Source organism: Echeneis naucrates, chromosome 17 (genome assembly GCF_900963305.1).
Source record: "Echeneis naucrates chromosome 17, fEcheNa1.1, whole genome shotgun sequence".
Lineage (NCBI taxonomy): Eukaryota > Metazoa > Chordata > Actinopteri > Carangiformes > Echeneidae > Echeneis > Echeneis naucrates.
Window position 1 is genome coordinate 10509253 of NC_042527.1, and position 22616 is coordinate 10531868.

At 40.8% G+C, this 22616-nt stretch overlaps 1 protein-coding gene across 3 annotated transcripts in view; it reads right to left on the bottom strand.

The window, feature by feature from the left end:
- The window catches only part of ece2a (endothelin converting enzyme 2a), a 75789-nt gene extending 54506 nt beyond the window's left edge, over positions 1-21283 (bottom strand). For 2 of the 3 annotated variants that reach the window (XM_029524935.1, XM_029524933.1), the window contains exons 1-2: positions 21152-21283; positions 19716-19880 (exon numbers count right to left, since the gene is read on the bottom strand). In XM_029524935.1, the coding sequence (XP_029380795.1) occupies positions 19716-19875 (160 nt within the window). In that variant the 5' untranslated portion in view covers positions 19876-19880; positions 21152-21283. Of the gene's footprint in view, positions 1-19715; positions 19881-20908; positions 21037-21151 lie in introns of those variants that run through there. The other variant, XM_029524934.1, reaches the window with a different exon arrangement.
- Between the last annotated feature and the right edge of the window lie 1333 nt (positions 21284-22616).

Here is a 22616-nt window from a genome sequence, read left to right on the forward strand (position 1 = left end):
CAGAACGACTGGATTGCACTTGCCAGCATGAGATAGACACACTGAAATACACAAAATGGTCAGTTCTCACTGAATCATGACCACTTCCTGCTTTGGCAGGAACTGGATGTTCTTCGTACATGAGAAAAGCAAGAAACAAGAAATGGAGGAGGTGAGACAGAGGACATGAGCAGAAGTCAAATTGTGTTTGTGTGCGTGCCACTTGTGTGCGTGGGTGTTACAACAAACTCTATCCAACCATAATCCAATCTGCAACTTTTAGAAAAAAATTAATAAAAAAATAAATCTAATTTGTGACCTTCACTGTGACTGCTCAAGACAGAGCAACACTTATATCAGTCATTCAGCCAAATGGAAAGTACTTATATGGTCACAGGAAAGGGAGCCGGAGGAGTAGTTATGAATGTCACAGAGGTAATATCTGTGATGCTTTGGCGCTCGATGCAGGGCGGGAGGGAGGGGGGCTGCTAAAACCCTCAACAGCTCTTTCCAGGCTGCAGAAGATTGAGAGAGAGAGAGAGAGAGAGAGAGAGAGAGAGCGGTATGAATGACATTCAATTTGGTTGCAACGGGAAAGCGAGGAATGTGAATGGTTGGAGCTATGTATAAGGATAAGAGCAGGGGAATTTAGAGGGTGGGGTACAGAGTGAAAGGGAAAAGATGCGGAAGAGGAGCAGGCCGAGATGGATGAATATGAAAAGGAGTAATTGGCAAGTGCAACGATAAAGAGGAGAGAGGAGAGGCTGGAAGTGAGTGGGTGGGATGACGTATTCAGAGTCTTTCTCTAACACTCTCTTCCCTTCTGCTTTCTCTATTAGCCATCTCTGCTGCAGCGTCAACTCCAACTGCATACTTGATGAGAGAGGCAACACAGGCCCCATACAAACACAGTTTGATAAAGCAGTGCCAGGCTAAGTGCTGAGTCTGGCACAGTCCTGAACTGACTGCTACCCCTGCCCGTCTCTCTCTCTCTCTCACATAAACCTACACTGGGCCTTACAGTCAAAGAAAACAGGTTATGAGCGGTGTTCCACTGTTTCTAGGGATTGAAAATTTTGTTATAAAAAAATCTAGTTACAACAAACCAACTACATTACTTAGTTACAGACATTCACGTGTCCACCTTAATAAAAGTGGCTCAGACATACTAATAGTATATAACAGGATTTATAAACAGTTTCATAAATGATACTGAAACTGTTCCTATCTTTTCTGCCCACAGACATCATTTAATAAGTTAGTGAAAATACTGGATATGTTGAAATGCTCAAAATGTTCAGGTCTGCTCATGCCTACAAACAATTCAGTCAGGCAAACCATTGGTAATCCAGTTAATTTTCCTTTGCAGACACACCCAAGAGCAAGGAGGGATTCCATCCAAAGCACTCACAGAGCATGCATGGGCATGGTGGAGAAAGAACAAGCTGCTAGCAGCCATGCAGACTGATCCATGTAAGCGGCCATCTTTGCAAGGTTATGAAATGTGACTAACGTCAGCCTTTTTTTTAATACTGGACAGGCTAACATGAAAAGTAAAAAAAAAATTATCACATTCCATATCTTCAATCTGTTGAAGCATGCTAACATCGGTTATTAAACACAAAGTAAACACAAAGTAAAGCTGATAAATACTTAAATTTTGCAAGTATTTGGTTTAAAAACAAAAAGGAGCTGTACAAAGCAAAATGTCAACCTGCTGCTGCTCTTGGTAAAATGAAAAGTTGCAGGATCACCGCTCAGCTTCATTCTCCTGGGATCATGAATGTCTGTGTGAAGTTCAAATGCACACCAAATATGCAAGCAGAATATTTCATCTGATGTCAAAGTACGTATGTACATACACGTGCGCACACAGTTTTAGTTGAATATTTCAGTAGTCTTGATATAAAAATATCTCTGTGTTGTCAAATGGGCATTCATGAATACATAGACAATGACTAAGGGCTGCCAAAGCCAAAGGCTGTTTAGCAGTCAGTGACAATCAGATTCAAAGTTAAACAGTAAACTGTGCCAGCTGGTGTGATCACAGGGTGATGTCATGCTGCTGTGTCGCTGAGAGGAGGTTAACACGCTTCAGTCCTCCAATGACATGGACCCCGTTTCCTGGTCTTGGAGACTGATCTCTGACAAAGCCCAGACCTCTCAGGGGACCATCTCAGGTTTAGGTCCAGACTGCAGGTGATACAATTACAACAGCAAACAAGGAATGTGTCCTCAAAGGAATGCAGGCTTCTGAAATGTAGAAATAAATTACAAATTGAAGTTATAATACACCTGGACGGTCAAATAAAAATGAACAATATATTTGGTCCCCGTGACCCACAAATGGATAAGCAGTTGAAGATGAATGAATGAATAAATATATTTGGTTAAGTGATAACCAAAAAAAATATATAAATAAGACCTCCTCCAGCTATAAATACTAAATACTAAACAGCGCACAATTAACAAACCAAATTTTGCCACGCAACCATTTTACAAAATTAAAAGGATACCACAAGGAAATTGAGGTGCTTTTATTACTAAAAAATATTGAGAGAAGACTGGGAAGTCAGAAGTTAGAAGAAGAAATGAGATAAAATCAATATATGTATATGAATCTACACAAATCACCTGCATGGTTCATATTCTGAGAGCCTTGCAGTCCTCTCCGAGGAACTTGCTAGCTAGGAGTTTAGAAGTGCTAAGGCCCTCCCCTAAGGGCTCAACCAAAACTGACTAAATCTGTTTATCTTCACTTTCCCCCCAGTGGGCAACTCTACTGTTGGTTCCCATAAAAACAGTAAAAGTTATTTAAACAAATTCCAAATGAATTCCAAAATCTCAGAGGTCTGAGGCAACATTGCTCATGAGCCAGGTAAACATGGTATAATCTGCTCCCATATAGGGAAGCCCAATGCAGCAGCAAGAAGGGTATGAATAAAATAATCCAAATCGGCTATGTGATAACTGTCATGTAGTGAGTTTCCTCTGTTACACATATTACTGCAGTGGATTGCCATTTTCATTTGTCGTATGTACTCAGCATCAGGGAAAAGGACTTTGTTACAGATAGTCATTTTTCATGTTTGGTGAGAGTCCATCTCTGAGCCTTATGGCCAAGGACTAAAGTGGGATAACCTTGGAAACACACTCACATAAATTTATTTTACGGAAGACAACTGTGTTTTAGCCTTACTCATTACTAAAGCAAGCAACATTCCTGTCCTATAGAATTTGCTCTTTATTTTCTTATAGTCATACAACTGGAGCACCAAATCATCTGGGAACACTCCCAAATTCTCTCCCCTTTTCAATCTCATGCCTCTCACTGCCCATCCCTACTGCTGGGAAACGCATTAGGAACAAGATTAAGAAAAAAAAAAAAAAAATGGCCAGAGTTGAAAAGAGGAGAAGGCTGAGAGGGGGCAGTTCTCAGAAAGATGGGAGAATGTAATGCTTGCTGAGGGTGAAGCCTGCTGCCAAAATGTAGTTACATCATCCTAGGTCAGCGTGGCAAAGTGTAATCATCATAGAGATGAGATGATGAGGGGATGAGAGAGGGAAGAGAAAAAGGGGAAGAGAGGATGGGCAGACCAGATGTCAACTATTGAAGATGAAAAAAAGAAAAACATTAGACCAACAGTAAAGGCTGCTAATTTTCAAAAATATACTATATTATGGGAGGAAGAGAATAAAGCAGACACACATATTTATACATATACACACGCACACGCACACGCACACACACACACACACACGACATAAACCAGACTGTGTCATGCCAAGCATCAGGCTTCTCAGTAGAGCAGCAGAAATCTGCCTCCCCTCCTCCATTCCCCTCACGTCCTTACTTCCACCGTTCCTGCATCCACCTCTGTCTAATGTATATTATGTAACCAGAGCTACACACTTCACATGAGAGGAAAGTGTGGGGGATAAAGAGCAAAAAGACAGTATGCTTCAGGTGGAAACATGGGAAAGCCACAGAAAGAGGCAAGAATGAAGAACGAAAAGAAAAGGAAGAGAAGCATGCAAAGAATGAAACGGAGTAGAGCAGAGTATTTGGCTGGAAGAAGAACTGAAAGGTAGAAAAAGAATTAGTAAAACAAGGAAAAGTTGTTTTTTTTTTTTTTAAGAGAGACATGGTTGATGTGTCAGTGGTTTAAAAATGATACAGTGCATGGAATAAAAACCAGAGAGACTCTGCGATTCACTCATCATCAAATAGTCATGGATGGAGCACTCATCAGTTTTCACACAGCTTCATAAGTAGCATACTGTGACAGAAATCACATTCATCATCCAAGCATAATGCACAGCACAGTAGCCAAATGGGAATGAGGCACCTTCCCATTTCCCAAAGTAAGAGCTATGTCTCATCTACAGACACACATATGGACACATCGCCAACCAAAAGATTGTGGCAGCAAGTGCTGTAAATCAACACTCTCAGCCCAGTTTGTATTTTCTGTGTGATGGTTGACATAGTTTAAATTTGGGTATTTGTGTGAGTGTGTGTATGTGATTTAATCTGCATGGGAACACAAGGTCTGGAAGGAATCCCAACAGTGGGATTTATGAAAATCTGCAGCCATCATCCGTCTCTTTCCTCCCAATCTTTCTTTCTTCTTTCCCTCTTGTCTTTTTTATTTTTTACTCTCTTTCATGAACCAAAAACCAGGTATGCTGAAACTCCTCCCTCCGACCAGTCACTGTCCAATCATACCTTAGTAACCGTAACTAGGCACAACAGTCCTGCCAAGTTTTGGATTGCTGAAGGGTCTGTGTGTGTGTGTGTGTGTGTGTGTGTGTGTGTGTGTGTGTGTGTGTAGCTGCAGTCAGAGTGAGACTGAATATGAAGTCGGGTATATTTTTTAGCCTCTCCTTAAAAAAAAATAAATAAATAACAACACTAGGGCTAAAGTGTAATGAATCCTATCTGTCCAGAGGTGAAGCTGCCAGTCACATCCCTGTGCCTGTCCCTGACAATATATTAAGAGACATTGTCTCCATGATGTGACCAACAGGTTCTTGAAGAGCAGTACAGCTGTCATGTGGGGAGATATGAGATGTAAAGTCCACGTTACGTTTTCAGCTCTTGACATATTCATGTTGAATATGTTGACCTTTTACCTAAAATGTGCAGTTTCATCCTCAATCTTTTGACACCATATAAAGTATGCAGCTATTACTTGGATATGTTTCACAAGAATCTAAATTTAAAATGAATCCATTGTGAACACAACAGTTCCCAGCATTAAGGCCTCTGTTGTCTACATAAACAATGTTCAGTATTAACTTCATACATGCTGTTTGATAACCGAAAGCTTGGAAGAAGTAGCAACAATGAGATGGACAGGGATATCCAACGGTCAACTGAAGTCAAATATGTTCAGGTCTTCTCCCAGTGGTAGCATAACAACATTCATGCAGCTTCAGACATGGTCCATGCTGGCTCTCCCTCTCATAATCTTCACACACAGACACAAGAACACCTTCACGTTGTAATCCATGAGTAAAATGAATGCAAAAAATGTGTTTTTAAATAAATATTGTCTTGAGGAGTAGGTAGCCATGGCAACAGGCAGAGTATTTGACTGTGCAATGGTGGTTTAGATCTGTCTCTCAGTGATCACACACTCCAAGGTGATTTAATACTGTATAGATGGAAGATACGGTGTTGGTAATGTGTGTTGTATTAAACAGAGCACTGGACTCAAACCTCATGGGTTTGCTGCTCTCCGTCTCACTTAATTAACCAAAAGGGTCTCACACTCTTCCACTCTTTGTTTCGTGTGTGTATGTTTGTGTGTATGTGTTTGCAGATAGTAGAGGATGTTCGAGGCCCTGATTCTCAGGTGAAGTGAACAGACAATTACAAACTCTGGCAGTCCATCTGCTCTCTGATTCCCTGCACAGGCTAATATAGGCCAAGCATACACACAGTTTGTAAAGCTTTGATAGCGTAAATAAATCCTAACGCTAGTGGACTAATGGTTCCGCCGTAAGACCCCTTTTTTAACTCATCGTTGCATCCCTGTCCTTTAGCACTGCTTCAACTACTTCATAGTAAAGGAAAGCTCATTTCTTCTGATCATTTCTAATGAGAAGGCAGCTGAAATGGCTGACAGCTGGAAGAACAACACAATAAATCGCAAATAAAACAAAACGTCCAGTAGAAATGTGATCATACCAAGCAGTAGACAAAATTTGGACCAACATCATTGCCAGGCCCATTCAATACATTTTCCAGTCTAACGGGGGAATGTCAATACTTCTAGCTCCAATTATCAATGTTGTTTACTTGTCTATCTCACATCTAATTGTAGGTGTGGCCCATTGATAAAATCTATTATCGTGGCACAGAACATGTAATTTTGCCTCACTTAGGGCTGTAACTACTAAAAATTTCCATTATTAATTAAACTGATTTCTCCTTGATTAATCGACTTATCATTTCGTGTATAAATTATCAGAAGATAGCAAGAAGGCCTGATATTAACATAATTTAATGAGTTGCTTGCTTGTACAGCCATAATCTCAGAAAACACAAATTTGTGAAAGCAACGTGACATTCTTCTTCTCCAGATCTTTTCAGTGTGAAAACATCTCACTATAAGCCTCAGAGTAGAGGCTCGAAGTAGTCAAAGTCAATGATTGATGTGCAGTGAGGCAGCCGAGGTGACAGGTGGCTTTCACAGAGCCTCAGTCTGCAGAGTGGTTTCCACCATTAATGAATTTAATCTCTCTAACATATATACCTCATTTCGCTCTCCCTTGCCTCACCAAGTGCGCCCATTGGCTTTCTGGTCAGTTCACACAAACACCAACACCCACAGTAATATATATAGACAATGCAAAAAAGAGACTCTAAGAGCACTGTCCTGAAGAGAAAAGCATCAGAGGATCGGCATCATCACCGACTCTGCCTGTTGTCCTAAATTTTTTTTGCCCTTATGTGCAGCATGAATTGTTAAACATCAGGTTATCGCCTTTCCTAACTATGTTGAGTCACATTATTTTTCCACAAGTGGAGTCAAAATATATGCTAGGCACTTCTCAGTGAAAATTAAAGGCAACAAAATGCACCCAACCACAATTCATAGACAAAAAAGCCTGAAATAGCAGATTATTGTCCTTGCAGTAACTAAATGATCAGGAATCGGAGGACAAGACCAAAACATCTAACACTGAAAAGTAACACAGCTACAAAAAAAAAAAGGAAAGAAATAAAAAATAAACCTGCCATAAAATGAGTAAATATCAAGAAAACAAAGCTATTGCTGGTGAGAGATTGATGCCCAATTCAGTGCACAATAGCAGCAGCAAAAAAATACATGAAGTTTACGAACAAAATTACCCAGAAAATAAATCTCTGTTTGTCAGCCCGCACAAACAACAAAGAAATAGATATCTTACACAGATAGATATTACAGAAGAGGCAAGTTTATTAAAAACAGTGAGAGGAAAGTGTTATTGTCATTCTAAGTGACTAAACCTGTGGTGCTCTTTTGTCCAAAATAGTGTGTGTATTTGAGACAAAGGAGAGTGCAAAGTGAAATGGATAGTTAAATAAGAACGCCACAACCAAGCCGAATGAACTCTGTTACACATTGTGTGAGAGAAAGCATGCATAGTAAGAAAATATCGAAGACTGGCACTGACTAGGGTCCAGAATCAGACAACGATGTTGACGATGTCATGGAGTAAGTCTAAGAGGCACAAAGACATAAACAGATGCATGTATATGTATATGCTGGCATTCAAGTACTCTGACTGGGTTTGTGAGACAGAGCCAAAGAGACAAACAGAAATGTGGACTGACATGAGGATGCAGAGGTGGGAGGTGTGGGTCTGTTAGTCTGTAACCTGCAGCATTACAAGCATTATTATGTAAGAATGCTGGGGACCGCCTTGCACAAAGCCAGTGCCTGCCTAAAAATCCTATTGGACACACACACACACAAAAAAAAAAAAAAAAAAAATATATATATATATATATATATATCAGTGTATTTAATGACTTAGCTGCAGTAATAGTCTTACAGGGCTAGATGATGAGGGGATTTCACGACTTGTGGAAGATACGGCAACGCAAGTTTCTGGTGAGAGATAAAAAACTGATGAATCCTAGCAGGACGCAGCTGGCCGCCATTGCCAGCAGACGATGATATTTGGTTATATGTCAGAAAATCTATGTCAGGACTGCATCTCATGCCAACATTAATTTGATGGAGAATAGTGAAGACAGCAGACACTTGTCTTAAGTCAACAAAATACCAACATCTTCATTTCTTATACCATCTTAAAATACAAAACAGTGGCATAATGGTTGGGAGCTAATCCCAACATCTGCAAAAACAACACAATGTCAATTAGTTCTCACAGCATAAAGGCAAGCACACATGTCATGATCAGAGTCATGCCAGTGTATACACTGCATACACATAACTGGTGTTCTGCAAAGGGTAAAATTAAAAAGACGGGCCTTTGTACCTCTGAACCTCTTACTCTGTATGTGAATGCCAGTAATATAGAGGACACTTAGGAACAAGCCACAATTGTGTTGAAAATGTTTAAAAACTAGAGCTCAAGTATTAAAAATGAGTGGCTCCGGATCAGACTTCAGCGGAGCTTGATCAGGAGCCACTCATTTGACACCTCTGCTTTAAGAGATTTATATTAGCCAGTTGGCTGCAGGCAAATTAAATGTGAGCACAACATTGGCAGTATCATTACCTTTTGTGCTGAGATGGGAAACTTGTTAGGTTGTCATGTTTACACATCCAGCAGACACAAAATGAAATTAGCATTCAAGAGCAACTCATGCTCCTGATGTAAATTCAATATTCATTCTGTATTTGTTAGGTCTTGACTATCATCTGAGGGAATGACATACTCTTTAGCATTGAAATACCCCACTATCTTCATCCGTGTTGCAACATGGAGAAAATTTCTGGAACTTTCTTTTTACTGTAGTGCTGTAGAGTCGCTATAGATTTGTTACTACAAGCACATATGATAATGTGATAATAGCGGCTTTAAGTATTTGGAAAAAATAAGTATTGCTGTTCTCCCTGTGGCATTTAATGGCGGTAGCATCCTGTTGATAACTGAATGGATCTGTACCATAGAACGAGGATAAAGCAGTAACACGTGGTCTTTACTATATGGGCCAAACAGTGCTACACAAGTATAATCTACATTCATGTATCTGACTGTCCAGTCTGATGTTCATTTGAATCCCAGACACAGGCAATGCACAATCTGTGGCTGTGGAACCTCAGTCCAGTTAACACCACACAAAAAAACCCTCATTATACACAGCACCACAACTACTCACAGGTGATTGAAGCCTACAACTCTGCAGCACCACAGCATGCTCACAGCCACACTGCGTCACTGCAGATGACTGAACTGAAAGAGGACATCAGTGACGCACATACATTGCTTCCACCTAGCTGAAAGGGCTTTCCCTGCTCAAAGTTATGTGATGATAGATTAATGGAGTAATGTACTTTCCTCTCTCTGACAAGCAACACAATCATTCATTCAGTCCATTCATCTTTTACCACTTATCCGTTTCCGGATTGCTGGAGCCAATCCCAGTTCACTTTGGGCAAGGGTGGGGTACACCCTGAACAGGTCACCAGTCCATCACAGGGCCAACACACAGAGACAAACAACCACTCACAGTCACACTCAGACCTAAAGGCAAATTATAGTCAGATTAACCAGTCATTAAGCTAGACATGCATGTCTTTGGACAGTGGGAGGAAACCCAAGAAGACACGGGGAGAACATGCAAACTCCCCATAGAAAGGCCCCAGGCCCAGGAACCAAACCTGCGACCTTCTTATTGTGGGGCTACAGTGCTAACCACTATGCCACAGAATCAATCACAGCCAAATTATTCCCTCTGACAAACAGGCACAGAAAGCCTTAGATATAACAGTATAACAGTTCTGCTATTTGTCAACCTCTATAAGAGCAAATGAAATCAAGTCATTCTCCTAAAGCATTGCCATTCTTTACGCAGAGCATTAGCTGCTATATTAATGTACATGTTGATTTTTTCAGACAGTGCCTGTCACTGAAATCACAGATTCAAGCATACAAGGTCACAGAATGTGACTGCGTGCCGCACCATGCAGCGATTGTCACAGTGAGGGAAGTCTGTCTCTTGGCATTCATGAGAAAGCAATGAGCATGAGCAATGCAACTCTGAATGCACTTGGATGACCTGTCTTTGAGGTCGACATAATGTCTTTGTGAGAAATACACAGCAAACTCAAGGATGACACATCAGCTCTTTGAGAGGCAGCTTTGGCTGCAGATGCACCTTCCAGCAGCCACTCTTCCTCACTCTGTACCCACGAGTTGGGAGTAGAGGGGGCATAGAGAGGAAGGACAGAAGAGATGGGACAGAGGGGAGGGAGGGATGGAGCAAGGATAATATAATAGTGTGTGCAGTGCAGCCTGAGTAGGTGTGACTGTCAACCACCCTTATTCCCTCTAGCATCAACACACAAAAACCCACAACATCGAAAATCCATGACTTTTCAGACCAATGACCTAATTTTGTCATGGATTCACTCATTAATGAAGTATTTGTGTTTTTTGGGCACTTAAATAAAAGGGAGGACTCAATCTTTCAATTTATGCACACACAAAAACACATACATTAGCAAGTCATGCCAATGTCCTCCAACAACAGAACTGCAGGTACTTGTAATAGTGAAAATGCATTAAAACTACTGTGTACCAGGGATTTGAAGTGAATTAATTCAAGACAATCGTCTTTTTTTTTTTTTTTTTTTAAAGAAACCTTTCTCACAACTTTCATCTGTTACTTTTCTACTTTTCTTCTCGGAGTATTGAGGATGGCATTCAAACTATCTTTCCATTATCAGTATCCCCATGACCCTGGATAATCCACAGTTGGACCCATATAGTCCCCCATAGAAAACTCCTGACTGTGCATTTGGTGGATTATCCAGTTTATTGGGGACATTGTCTTCAGAAAGAGATGGTGAAATTTAAAAAGTAATGGTTCAATGCTGCAAGCCCAGCGAATGCATTTCTATCTGCTGAGATGGAAGTAATACGCATCTCAGAAAAACAGTGAGGGATATCTAAAAACTAGGGCAAGTAAAGCAAAAAATGATATATTTATATTTAGCCAGCTTCAATAAGTCTACAGTAACCAGGTGATGAATTACACATTAGGCACTATTCGGTAATGTTTACATAGTTCTCATTCATAGTGGTGGATATTTCAATATACCTTATGAAAATTTCCACTTCCACTCATATGTATTTAAAGTAGATCACGGGCTAATAATGTAACAATTCTGTGCACTTTTTGACAATTTGTTCTGGTTTAAATTGAGCAGATCTGGATGCATATTTGACGAGCAACAATTCATTTAGCATTTTTCCTAATGTTGAATATTCAAAAAACACTAGGGCCATCTTCCTCACATATTTCTCTCCATCCTTCTCCCTTTGACACCCTCGTTAATCTTTTACATCTCCACCTTTAACAAACAGTATATTTTCCAACACACTGGTTCATAAACACATCTGCTCTTGTAAAACACGAGATTGCATGTAGCTCACATTCATTTAATCAAATAAAGTAGCCAGTGTGAGTCATTTGCTGGCTGTAATATTTGCACTCTGTGAGGTGGTGAGTAAAGCAAGGCAAGTTTATTTATATAGTGCATTTCAAATCATCTTCATCATCAAATCATAATTAAAGAACTTGCATAAAATCAAAGTCATAAAGTCATAAAATTATTTAATTAAATCATTAAAAGAATACCCAGCAGTTTGGATATGAGCAGAAAAATACAGTGCAAGTTTCATGCACAAGAGCAAGAGAAAAGAAATTTAACCTGGATTTAAAAGTATCGGCATTTGGTGCTGATTTCACCTCCGCTGGTAGTTTGCTCCACTTGTCTAGTGAGTAACAGCCCTGCATCTTTTCTCTTTCCAACAGCCATATTATTACAGTAAGTCAATGAGTCAGGATAATGTGTAGTGTGTGTCTGTTGTGTATGTATTCGTGTGTTTGAAAGTGTGTGTGCGTGCGTGCGTGTTTGTAATCCGCCCCAACAAGCCCTCTAACCAAGGGCATTCAGAGTCATTGAGAACAGTAATTCACGAAAAACAAACCTGTTCGTCCACACATAAACAGAAAACACACTTCCAGTAACATGTATGAAATCCTGGGAGCCCATGTGTCTGTTTGCCATGTATGTACCCATGCACACACATGGACACACAACAACAGCGTAAGCACCATAGGTCAGAAGCAATTTCATTGTGTTTTCTAATTGTCCCAGAACAAAGAAACTCCCACTGCGACATTAGAAACCTTATGACACACAGACACACACAAGCACACTTGCTCTATTCTCTGTTTATCAGGGCCAGACCCATCGATCATCCTAGCCTGGTTGCCTGGGTAACCCCGTTATTATTCAAAGCACGCAGCTCCAGCTTGCAGTGAAAGCTGTATGTGTGTGTGTGTGTGTGTGCACGCGCAAATGTTAGCTAGGTAGCAGAGATTCCCATTGGCTCATTGGCAAAGCAGCCACCGGTCCAAGCATCCTCCCTGATATGCATACCTATGAGGGTGGACATAATATCTCTCTCTCTCTCTCACACTCACACTCACACACACACACACACACACACACGATGCTGGGGATACAGCAAATGGAGCACTATTACACATTCTCCTCATTTCTATCTCCCACCACTGCAGCCCCCCTTTCTCCTTCCTACCCGTGATTTTCATTCAGCATCTTTCCTCCATTTTTCTTCCCTGCTTTGCTGCAGTTCATTCAGCCTGCATCCCTATCTGCTCATTCCCTCTCTTATTTTCCATTCACATTCTGCGGCTCTGAGGCTCATTCATAAACACCACCACTCCTTACAGCAGCAAAAAGTAGGGAGGAAAAGAGGGGAGGGTGGGGGAGGGAAGAAAGAGAGAACAGGGGGTGGGATGTAAGGAGGGTTGCCCCTACTGACTTACTGACTGCATGCTGAGGGCTCCCTGAAAAGGGAAACAGCCAATCAGGATGCTGAGAAGAGGGTGGGGTGTGGAGGAAGAGAGAAGAGAGGATGGGGTACAATAATCTAGCTACCACAAAAGAGACCCCCCTCCTGTTATTCTTTCTTTCATTCATTGATTCACAACCACAGCCATCAATCAACCTCACCCTACATTCATACAACACACCTCACCACATCTGCTGCAGATGTTTCAGTATCTAGATGAAGCTAGACAGTGCAGTGCAGTGCACGCGCACACACGCACACACACACACACACGTGTATGTCTAACTAACTTTCCTTGCAGTCAAAACAACCTCTACTGCCTTTGCTTCTTGAGAAGCTACATTTATTTTATTCATCATGATGAATTTACAAGTTGTGCCAATCCTTGGGCATAGTCGTTGCAAAACCACACCATCAGTCTGACTTAGATATAGGTATAGGTAATATACCAGGTAATACATAAAAACAGATATATTCCCTGAATGCTACTGTGAAGAAGCTGGATACCAACTGCCAACATAAACTAGGGCAGCGACATGAAGGACAGAGCTGATACAAGCCTATCTGATCAGACATGCTCCGCCTTCAGACACCACAGGAAGGAAGGGCTGCAATCAATAAAAGGAAGGGCAATGGCCGAGGCCTGGCTCCTTGTTCTATTATTCCTCTGAAAGCTGCCTGTTCCTTGCTGCTGTTGTTATTATTCCAAGTGTGAGACGGAGGAGCTGCATGAATGAAAGTGTCTGTGCTGTCTGTGCACAGAGGGAGGGAGACAGGAAAAAACAGAGAAGGAATGGAAAAAAAGATTAAATAGATGTATGGTTGTGGAGATGAGGGAGGATTGAGAGAAAGGGTTGCGGAAAAGAAAAACAAAATGTGGGGGAGCCTTCAGTGAGAAATAGAGGAGGTAAAAATGACATGGAAAAATGCAGAAACTCGAGTTTGGAAATGGTGACTGAGCTTTCCATGAGCAACAGCATATCTGATATCAGCTGGATCTTCTGACAGCTGCTAAGACATGACTCCTGACTTCAAATCGCTCTCCCCCATGCTGCCTGTGTTGCCAGTTACTTTCCATCACATCAGCATTTTGTGTCTAAGCATGTGTGTGGATTTCAAGCACTGCAGGAAATGGGGTTGTTACCTATAAGCTCCCTATTAACACTGATTCTACATCCTACTGTTTGTCCTATATTTTGTGCATGCATTGCATAGGTTTGCAAATAAACATAAAATGAATGCAAATGGGCTCCCTGTTTTCACTGTCATACCGATACACAAGCACAGAAACACAAAGCTGTGTCTAAACCGCAGCCTTGGTGAGCGGTAGGAAGCAGCACAGCCTCCTAAATCTTTAATAATAATTATTTGTATTAAATATTCAAAACATTGAGTACTGAAATTATATATAACAATACACCAAGATTAAACAGCTGCACTAAGTGAATGCATGTTCTCAGTGAGATGGCTGATTTCTGAATGAGCTGGTGCTCAACATAGGAGCCGTTAGTTAGGCTCTCCTGTGAAAAGTGCAGCTCCAACAGCTCTCAACACTGTTGTAAACACCTTTGGCACATATATATTTATAAATAACAGGACTGGATCAGGGAACACAGGTGGACGCCTTTGATACCAAATACTGACAAGCAGTCCAAGGGGACAGCAGGGGAGGCACAAGTGAGGCAATAGTTGATGAGGAAAGAGAGAGGTGATGTGAAGAGGCGGAAATGGAGGAAGTGAGGTTTTGGGGGGGGGGGGGGGGGGGGGGGGGGGTTAGAAGGGTTAGAAGGACATGAAGGGCGACAGGTGGAAGGAATGAATGATCAAGATGGGGCCAGCTGGAGGTATAGAGGCTGACAGAGGAGCGACTTCAAGAGTTACATTGTTGCTAGGATGTAGTAATGTTCTTTACAAAAGTTATAATGTCATAGTAGCTGCAGCAACGTGCCACACAGTTACAGAGCAGCTGACGGAATAGTCACATTCATGGTCTTTCACTATTCATTTGTCAATAAACATCTCCATCACTCTCAGGATCTGAAAGGACTAACCGGCTGACATGATATCAGTGAGTTATCTATAAAGTAGGCAGCGATGTGTATTTATAGGGATGACAGATATTTCTCTTCATAGTTTATTAACTATATGCGTACAACTTGAAATCATTAGGATTGTCAATGAAGCTGCATTTATCATTACATCATGGAAAAAACAGCAGACAGTGACCATCCCAAGATGCCCTGGATGTTGCCAATGGCCACCTTTATCCAAGAAAAAAGGTCCAGTTTAATGTCTCCTTCCTACTGTTGTTCGGAGCTTCCACAGGCCTTTTTTTCTGCTGAAAAATAATAATAATAATAAATTATGTAAATGAGAAGTGTCATCTTCACAATTACATAAAGCTGGAAACAACCAAATTCCAAAATTATTTTCTGATAATTGAATAACAATTTAATCTATTCTAAACCTGTTGTGCACAATACATCGTACACATACAAACACATATACATTGAAAACACTGGTAATTCACTCCTGTTCTGGAAACTCATAACAGCCAAAAACAATCCAGCCATTGTGAACAATGAAATGCTAATCTGAGAATGTACAAACTGGATTTTAGTATTAGGATTTAGTAGTAGCAGGATTTTAGTGCCTAATAATTATTGGTCAGCTCCTCGGCATCCCCTTCATCCTGCAGACACTGAAATGTAGATGTTCTTGCAATGGTGAAGATTTAGTGTCATTCCCTCTTTACCAAGTGGACTAAAATTAACATTATAAGGACAATGTAAGTACCCTTAAAGTTTCCAAGATACATATCTCGGCTCTACACAGTCAGGCAGACTGAGTCATTACATCATCAACCCCTGGCCTAGGGTACAAAGAATGAGCGTTGACCAGTGGGAGACATGGGGTCATTACATCACCGGCAGCAGCCTGGGGCAGATTAGACCATAAAAGAAAGAGCTGTGGTTGCGTGGCAGGCGGGAACTGGACCTTGTGAGAGCTGATCATTGCTAATGCTCTGTAATGTGGCTAACTCACATACAGGTCAGGTAGGGGAGAGTCAGAGCCTTTTTGACGCAATGCTGTGACACACACCACCCTAGGCCCTGCAGCTCACAATGCAGATGACCCAACCATTAACGAACATCGTTTTGTCACATTATAATACTCTATAGGACAGTTTATTCTGCATTTTTACTTCTGGTCATGCATATAATCATTTTAGCAAACATTTCTGCACTCTAAGTGGGGAGTTACCAACTTTCTGTATCATTATAAAGCAAAAACAACACTGACCTAATGTCAACATGGTTGAAGTGGGTGTGTGAGGTGGAAGTGCAGCTTATAAACACAGCATGCTATTATGAATGATTTTACCATCTTGTTGATAACAAAGTGAAGGATCAATACTGAATGTCCATTATCCTTACATAAAATAAACAGTAACAAAATATTTTCTGTAAAATCTATGAAGGTAAATGCTCATGTAATGTTGAGAAGGTGAAAACCATCCATGTTAAAACAGCCTAGTTATTATTAAAGCTCAACAGCAGCTCATCTTCTCCAAAGTTTAAATTACCAGTAGGCAAGACACTGAATCTTGTGACCAAGATGAGTGCATTGTTAATATTGGTCACCTCTTTTATTGGCTCTGTTGTCCCACATACAAAATTAACCCTCATCATATTGCTAACCACCTAAAAGAAAATAATTTCTTAGTATCACATGTTCTTTCTGGTTCCACCTTTAATAATGTTGACATAACAGCTTGAATTGTCTCAATTCTGGATGTCAAAAGTCTGTTTTTGTACAAAGACAATATTATGTGGAGCTAGAATCTCGATGAGGTGTCAAATGTTGCTGAGTAAGTGAGCGTAAAAAGGCAGAAGAAGTTTACTTAAAAGAAAAAAAGGTGGGAAGGAAAAACTGAGATAACGGCGGCAGCTATAATAGATATTAGCAAAACACAAAAGAAAGAAGCGAGGCTGGGAAAAAACAGAAACCTGGGTGAGTAACAGCAAGATGTGGTATTGATTTGTAAAGTAAAAAAACAGGGGTTGACCACATCAAAACTGTCATCAGCGTACTCTTCACGTGTATACCTCTCGCCAACTGCACAAATTATCTGAATGGAAATTACTTCCACCTGAGACAGTTAAGTGGCCCAGACCTGATTAGTTATTTACCTCCCCTCCATCTCCCTTTCCTTTATCCCCTCATCACGCAATAACAGCACTGTGACACATCTTTCTTTATGTCTTCCCTCTCCTCCCTTGCCTCTGCCAAGTAATGTTCTGGTTCCTCTATAGTGATGGTAATTTATTGTGTCATTTCATATGAACCAATAGTCTCTATGGATTTAGAGACTTGACAAGTGAGGGCAGTCAGGAAATGGGTGCAACCGTGGCAGGGATTTGTCCAAGTGTGGCGATATTTACGTGCTTTGAAGAGCTCTTCGTGTCTGTATGACACATGAGGCATCTCACATCTTTACAGTAGGCTTCCCTATATAGCTTATTATCTGTGCATGTGTATTTTCAAAGAGTACGACAACAACGTGCAGTTGCATGATTTTGTGAGAGGGGGGAGTTAAGAGAGAGAGGTGCCCTCCAAGATGAGAGCTCTGAACCGATATAATGGTTCTGCTTTGAATTTGTATGCAGAAAGTGGTCTGCCCTGCCTTCCGGCCGTGGAGCCCACTCATTCCTCTGCTGTAGGTGTGCCTATGACGCACATTGAAAAAGTGAAGCTTCATACGATCTGTGTCTGCCTGTCTGCCAGTGCTCCGTCTTAGTGCTTCAACATGCAGCTCTAAAGCAGCAGGGTGCCAAACCGTGCTCATCCAAATTCAAAAACAAGCCCTCCAGGTATAATTTAGCTGTCTGCATGTTGGCACTGTGGTGTTGCAGGAATTAGAAAGCAGCAACACACAGAGATTTCCATCAAGCAAAGAATACCCAACTTCTGACAACTTCAGTGCCCCTCCCCCACCCTTCTACACCCCCTCTCTCCCACACACAAACACACAGAGTGGGAAGCTACCATCACTCCCTGACACAAATTTAACAGACCCCCCAACACACACAAACATCACAGTGCACACAAACAACAGTCACATCAACAAGAGACCATCAGAGCCCTCTGTGCTTCTGTGCAGGTGTAACATTCAACATTAAAACACTTTAAAGCTGAAATTTGAGCAAACTAGCATCATTGCATCCTAATTATAAACAACAAATCATCAAATCAAGGTACTCAATCGGTCTTTTGCCTAAAAAGACCATTGCATTCCATCAAAACTGAGTATGTCAAACTACCATCCCCCTACAAGCCTCCAAGATTCCTCTAGAGGAAAGAAATTGTAATTATGACCAGGACTTAAAGATCAAACAAATTAAGAAGCAGGTGCACAGATTCATAATCGCAAAATTCTCCATCAACAGCAAGCAAATGGCGATTGCATATGTAAACACTGGAACATATAAAAGATAAGACCAAGGGGACTTCATTCGTACCAGCACATTAGAATTTGAGCTTAATGTGTCAATGCTGCTGCTTTTGGCTCTCAAGACATCTGTTCTTCAATTTGCACAGCTTCCACTTCCCATGGAGGTCTGCTCTATGTTCAGCATTCAAAACTCAGTTTTCATGCATCAAATGTTTTGAGGCATGTTTTACAGACCTGCAAGGACAATACAGCAAACAGAAAAAACTGGTACTGCAGGTGGTGCTGAGTGTGAGAGATGTAGATTTATTGTTAACAGAACAGTGACACCTTATGGGCATTTACAGAAAGTTCACACCAAGACAGAAGGATCCAAACACCTCAATTTGGCAGCTGCAGAAACACTGCTTATTGGTAATAACCTCTATAATTAGATAAACTACAGTATGTTTCGCAATAGAATACCAAAAACACAAAAATAAAATCTTTCTACAAGGCATTTTGTACCTCAGTAAAGAGACCAGGATCCAATCACAAGCGTCTTGATGGCAAAGACAAGGTTTGGGCATTCAAAACTCTTCCATAGTACAAAACTAAAAGCAAAAGAGGACACTGAAAAGTTTCTTCCACAGTCCAAAGACATGCATGTCTAGGTTAACTGGTGACTCTAAATTGCCCATATGTGAATGTGAGTGGTTGAAAATGTAACAAATGATAGTAGTGAAATTATTTCTCTTTAGGTCTACCACCAAAATCAACAGTGACAATAGTTTTATAAACTTCCAAACAATATCTAACTCTCCTGGTTGTGCTAGTGAAATAAGCAGGCTGTTACACAGCACATGTCCGCACATCGAAGTGTCAGATTCACGAATGCTTTTCTTATCTAAGTACTCAGGCCATGACGATGCAAAAGACACTGTGGGCAGATTTAACCATGGTATAAGTGATGCCAGTGACAGCACTGACAATCATGGCCATGGTATGTGACACTCATAATGACGAATGGTGACTGTCACTTTAATTGACAGCAAAGTATAGACAAATGACAGTAAGTAAGCGAGAGCGAAGAGAGCTGATTGCAACGCAGGTCCAGAACTGGACACAAACCTCTGGTGCCACAATCAGACCACCAATCTACCAGAACAAAAACAAAGATGATGATGATGAAGGGAAAAGGCTACTGACCAAAGAACAGAAAACTACTAACCAAGTATCAGGATGCGGTCTTCTTTCTTCACATGTTTTTCCAGGAGGTGCTGGAAATTAGAAAAGTCCCCCAACCAGTCATAGCATTGCTCTGTCTTGTATCTTTCATCCCAGTAGTCAACATCTTTGTATCGGGAGTTGTCATCTGGCATGTAGTCCATATCCTCTGTAACACATAAATACAAAACCATGAGAAATCTATTAACATAAAAAACACAATGTGCTTTAACTGTGGTTATATTCTTGTCTCTCTTCACTGATCATACAAAGATTTATTATTGGTGTTGCCAAAGTGATACCATTAATTTCAAACATTCTGTGCTCAGAAAGTTTGTTGGCTGAAGAAGAAATTCCACAGAAAACTAATCAACATGGCACTAATTAGGTTTCATGTTGCCAGTCATAGAAAACATCATAAATTGTGTAATAATTGCAAATTTTGGCTCTAAGGGACCGTGAGCTTCTTTTTTAACTACTTTATATTGTCTCACAGACCAAGTGATTAATTGTCAGAATAATCTTCAAATAATTTTTTCATTTCCTGATTAGCTTTAACCTTGTAACTGTAGCTAATTAGCAGAGCTGTATTAGTGAAGAAATATCGCCAGCTATCCATCAACCTCACAACTTCTGAAGCGTTCAGTCTTACATAATCACTAACTTGATGTAAAATTGATGAAAATTTGATTTAGGACAGAAAATGAGTGACCTATGGCTACACAGGCAGGAGGAGAGGAGTGGAAACAATTTGTGGAGACAGCTAGTGAAGTCATGTTTTTTTATTTCTTCTTTCGACCCCATCTAATAGGATGTGCTGGAGGAATTTGTTTTAAAACTCATAAATCCAGCTGTCTCTTAATACCTCTGGTTCTCTCCTCCTGGAGTCATTGGGATTTCTGAATGTGTTTTTCATTAGATGGTATATTCACATTTTAATCTACAATATAAAACACGTGTAACTACACAGCTCTTCAGCGCCTCTGGCAAGTAAGTTGTCTGAGACCTCAAAATGCTGACCAATAATCTAACATGCTGAGTAAAACCTGACCAGAACTTTTGTTGTAAAACAACAAACACAGAGCAACACATCGGCTTTTAGTTGAGAGAACCGGGGTAATGGTGACAACCCTGCAGGATGTGTGACAAAATATCCCTCTGCGTTTCCATTCACAGTCAAATCAAGCTCCGTTTTACTTGGCGCTGATGGAGACCCTTGATTTGCAGAAAACACGCCACGCTGTTGCCACGTGGATTGATATTTGTCAACACTGTCCGGGTTTTAAAGGGTTGATTCGCGCTCTTGAACTTCCTTGACCATAAACGTTCATTCCCCGGCGGTGCTGAGCGCGCATGCGTCGTCGAGTATCAGTTGTAACCGCGAACTGTCCGTTTTACTTCGCTTCGAACACGTTACGGATTGTCCGCTTGGCTACTTACGGGCTCCACGACGGTGCCGGTGACTCGGTGGTTGATTTAAAAATTAAAATAAAAAATAAAATGCCGGCCCGTCTAGTTTGATACAGACGTTTCTCTGCTGCTCTCTTCCTGACCTGCTGCTCAGCGTGTGCTCAGAGGGGGCGGGGCCACCTGCCCTTTAACCCTTTCCTGTCCGGAACGGGCGTCTGACAAAACCCCTCAAATCTGAGACGCTGCACTTCCGATTCACCAAAGTTAAGGGAAATGTAACTTGATGAGAGAGACCAAGCCTTAATGTTGTTTCATTTTTGTTATGCAACTTTTTGCTAACTAAACCATAGAAACTTTTGTTCGCTTTGTAATGCATTCCAAAATATACAATTTTACATTTTTTCACATCTGGGCCGAGGCAGTCCAGATCACGACCAAAGTTGTACTTCAACTGGATCAATCTGGAATAAATAGATAAATAAATTCATTTTGTTTATATACTTTGTTATATACTTATGTACTTCATGTTCCCATTAGACCACCTAAACCTCCTACTCTGTAATGGCGCCGTCTGTGTTGAAAACTAGAAACATTTGCACAAAAAATATGTATAATAAATATAAATCTACTGAAATGCAGAAATACCCCCCCCCCCCCCCCCCCCAAAAAAAAAAAAAAAAAAAAAAAGAACTGTCCACTTATTGCCATCAATATCCCATCAATTACAGCTGAAAGACATCTAGGCCTGCTCTTCTGGAGTTTTCTGTGCTCAAAACTCCATTGTGAAAATAAAACATTTGGTCTGTATGGTCTGTTTTCAGCTCCATATCATAGTTGGTATGAGCACTGGTCATATGTCATGTAGCTGGCTAATTGTAATCTAAATTTAAACATTAAAAAGCAAGTTGGGACACAGAATGGGAGTGTGTGTCCAAGCTTTTTATTGGAAGTGCAGTCTACATCTACATTTCTTTTATTCTCTCTGCTAGCAAATACTAGCGAATGCACCTTTGGATGGAGAATGTTTTGTTTGAATATTCAGACCTGAGTGACTTGAACGTATGCATTTGCATTAATGTAAACAGATCACCAACTGAGAAAGTACCACTTCTATTATCTGGTATCTGATACATTTAGGTCAACCTCTCTGGCTTTGTATCTTCTGGAGTCCTGTCCATCTATTCCAGCTGGATCCAGTTGAGTTATGTTCATTTCTTCCTCCAACAAACACAGGCTCAGATCCAAAGGAGTCCAGGGGATGGACGTTTCAGTTTGGACAAGCCACTCAAAATAAAACGTCAAAACAACAATGTAATTGTATTGAATCCGTTCAGGTGCACAGTGATTTAAGGTTAATGAACGAATGGACAAGACCCGTGACTGTTTCTGTATCTCAAGGAGGCAAAAGAAAATCAAGCTGACTCTTAAACAGCCTGAAGCCAGAGCTGGACTGCCCTTTGCACACCAGTACTGTTATTATTACCACTGATGTCAG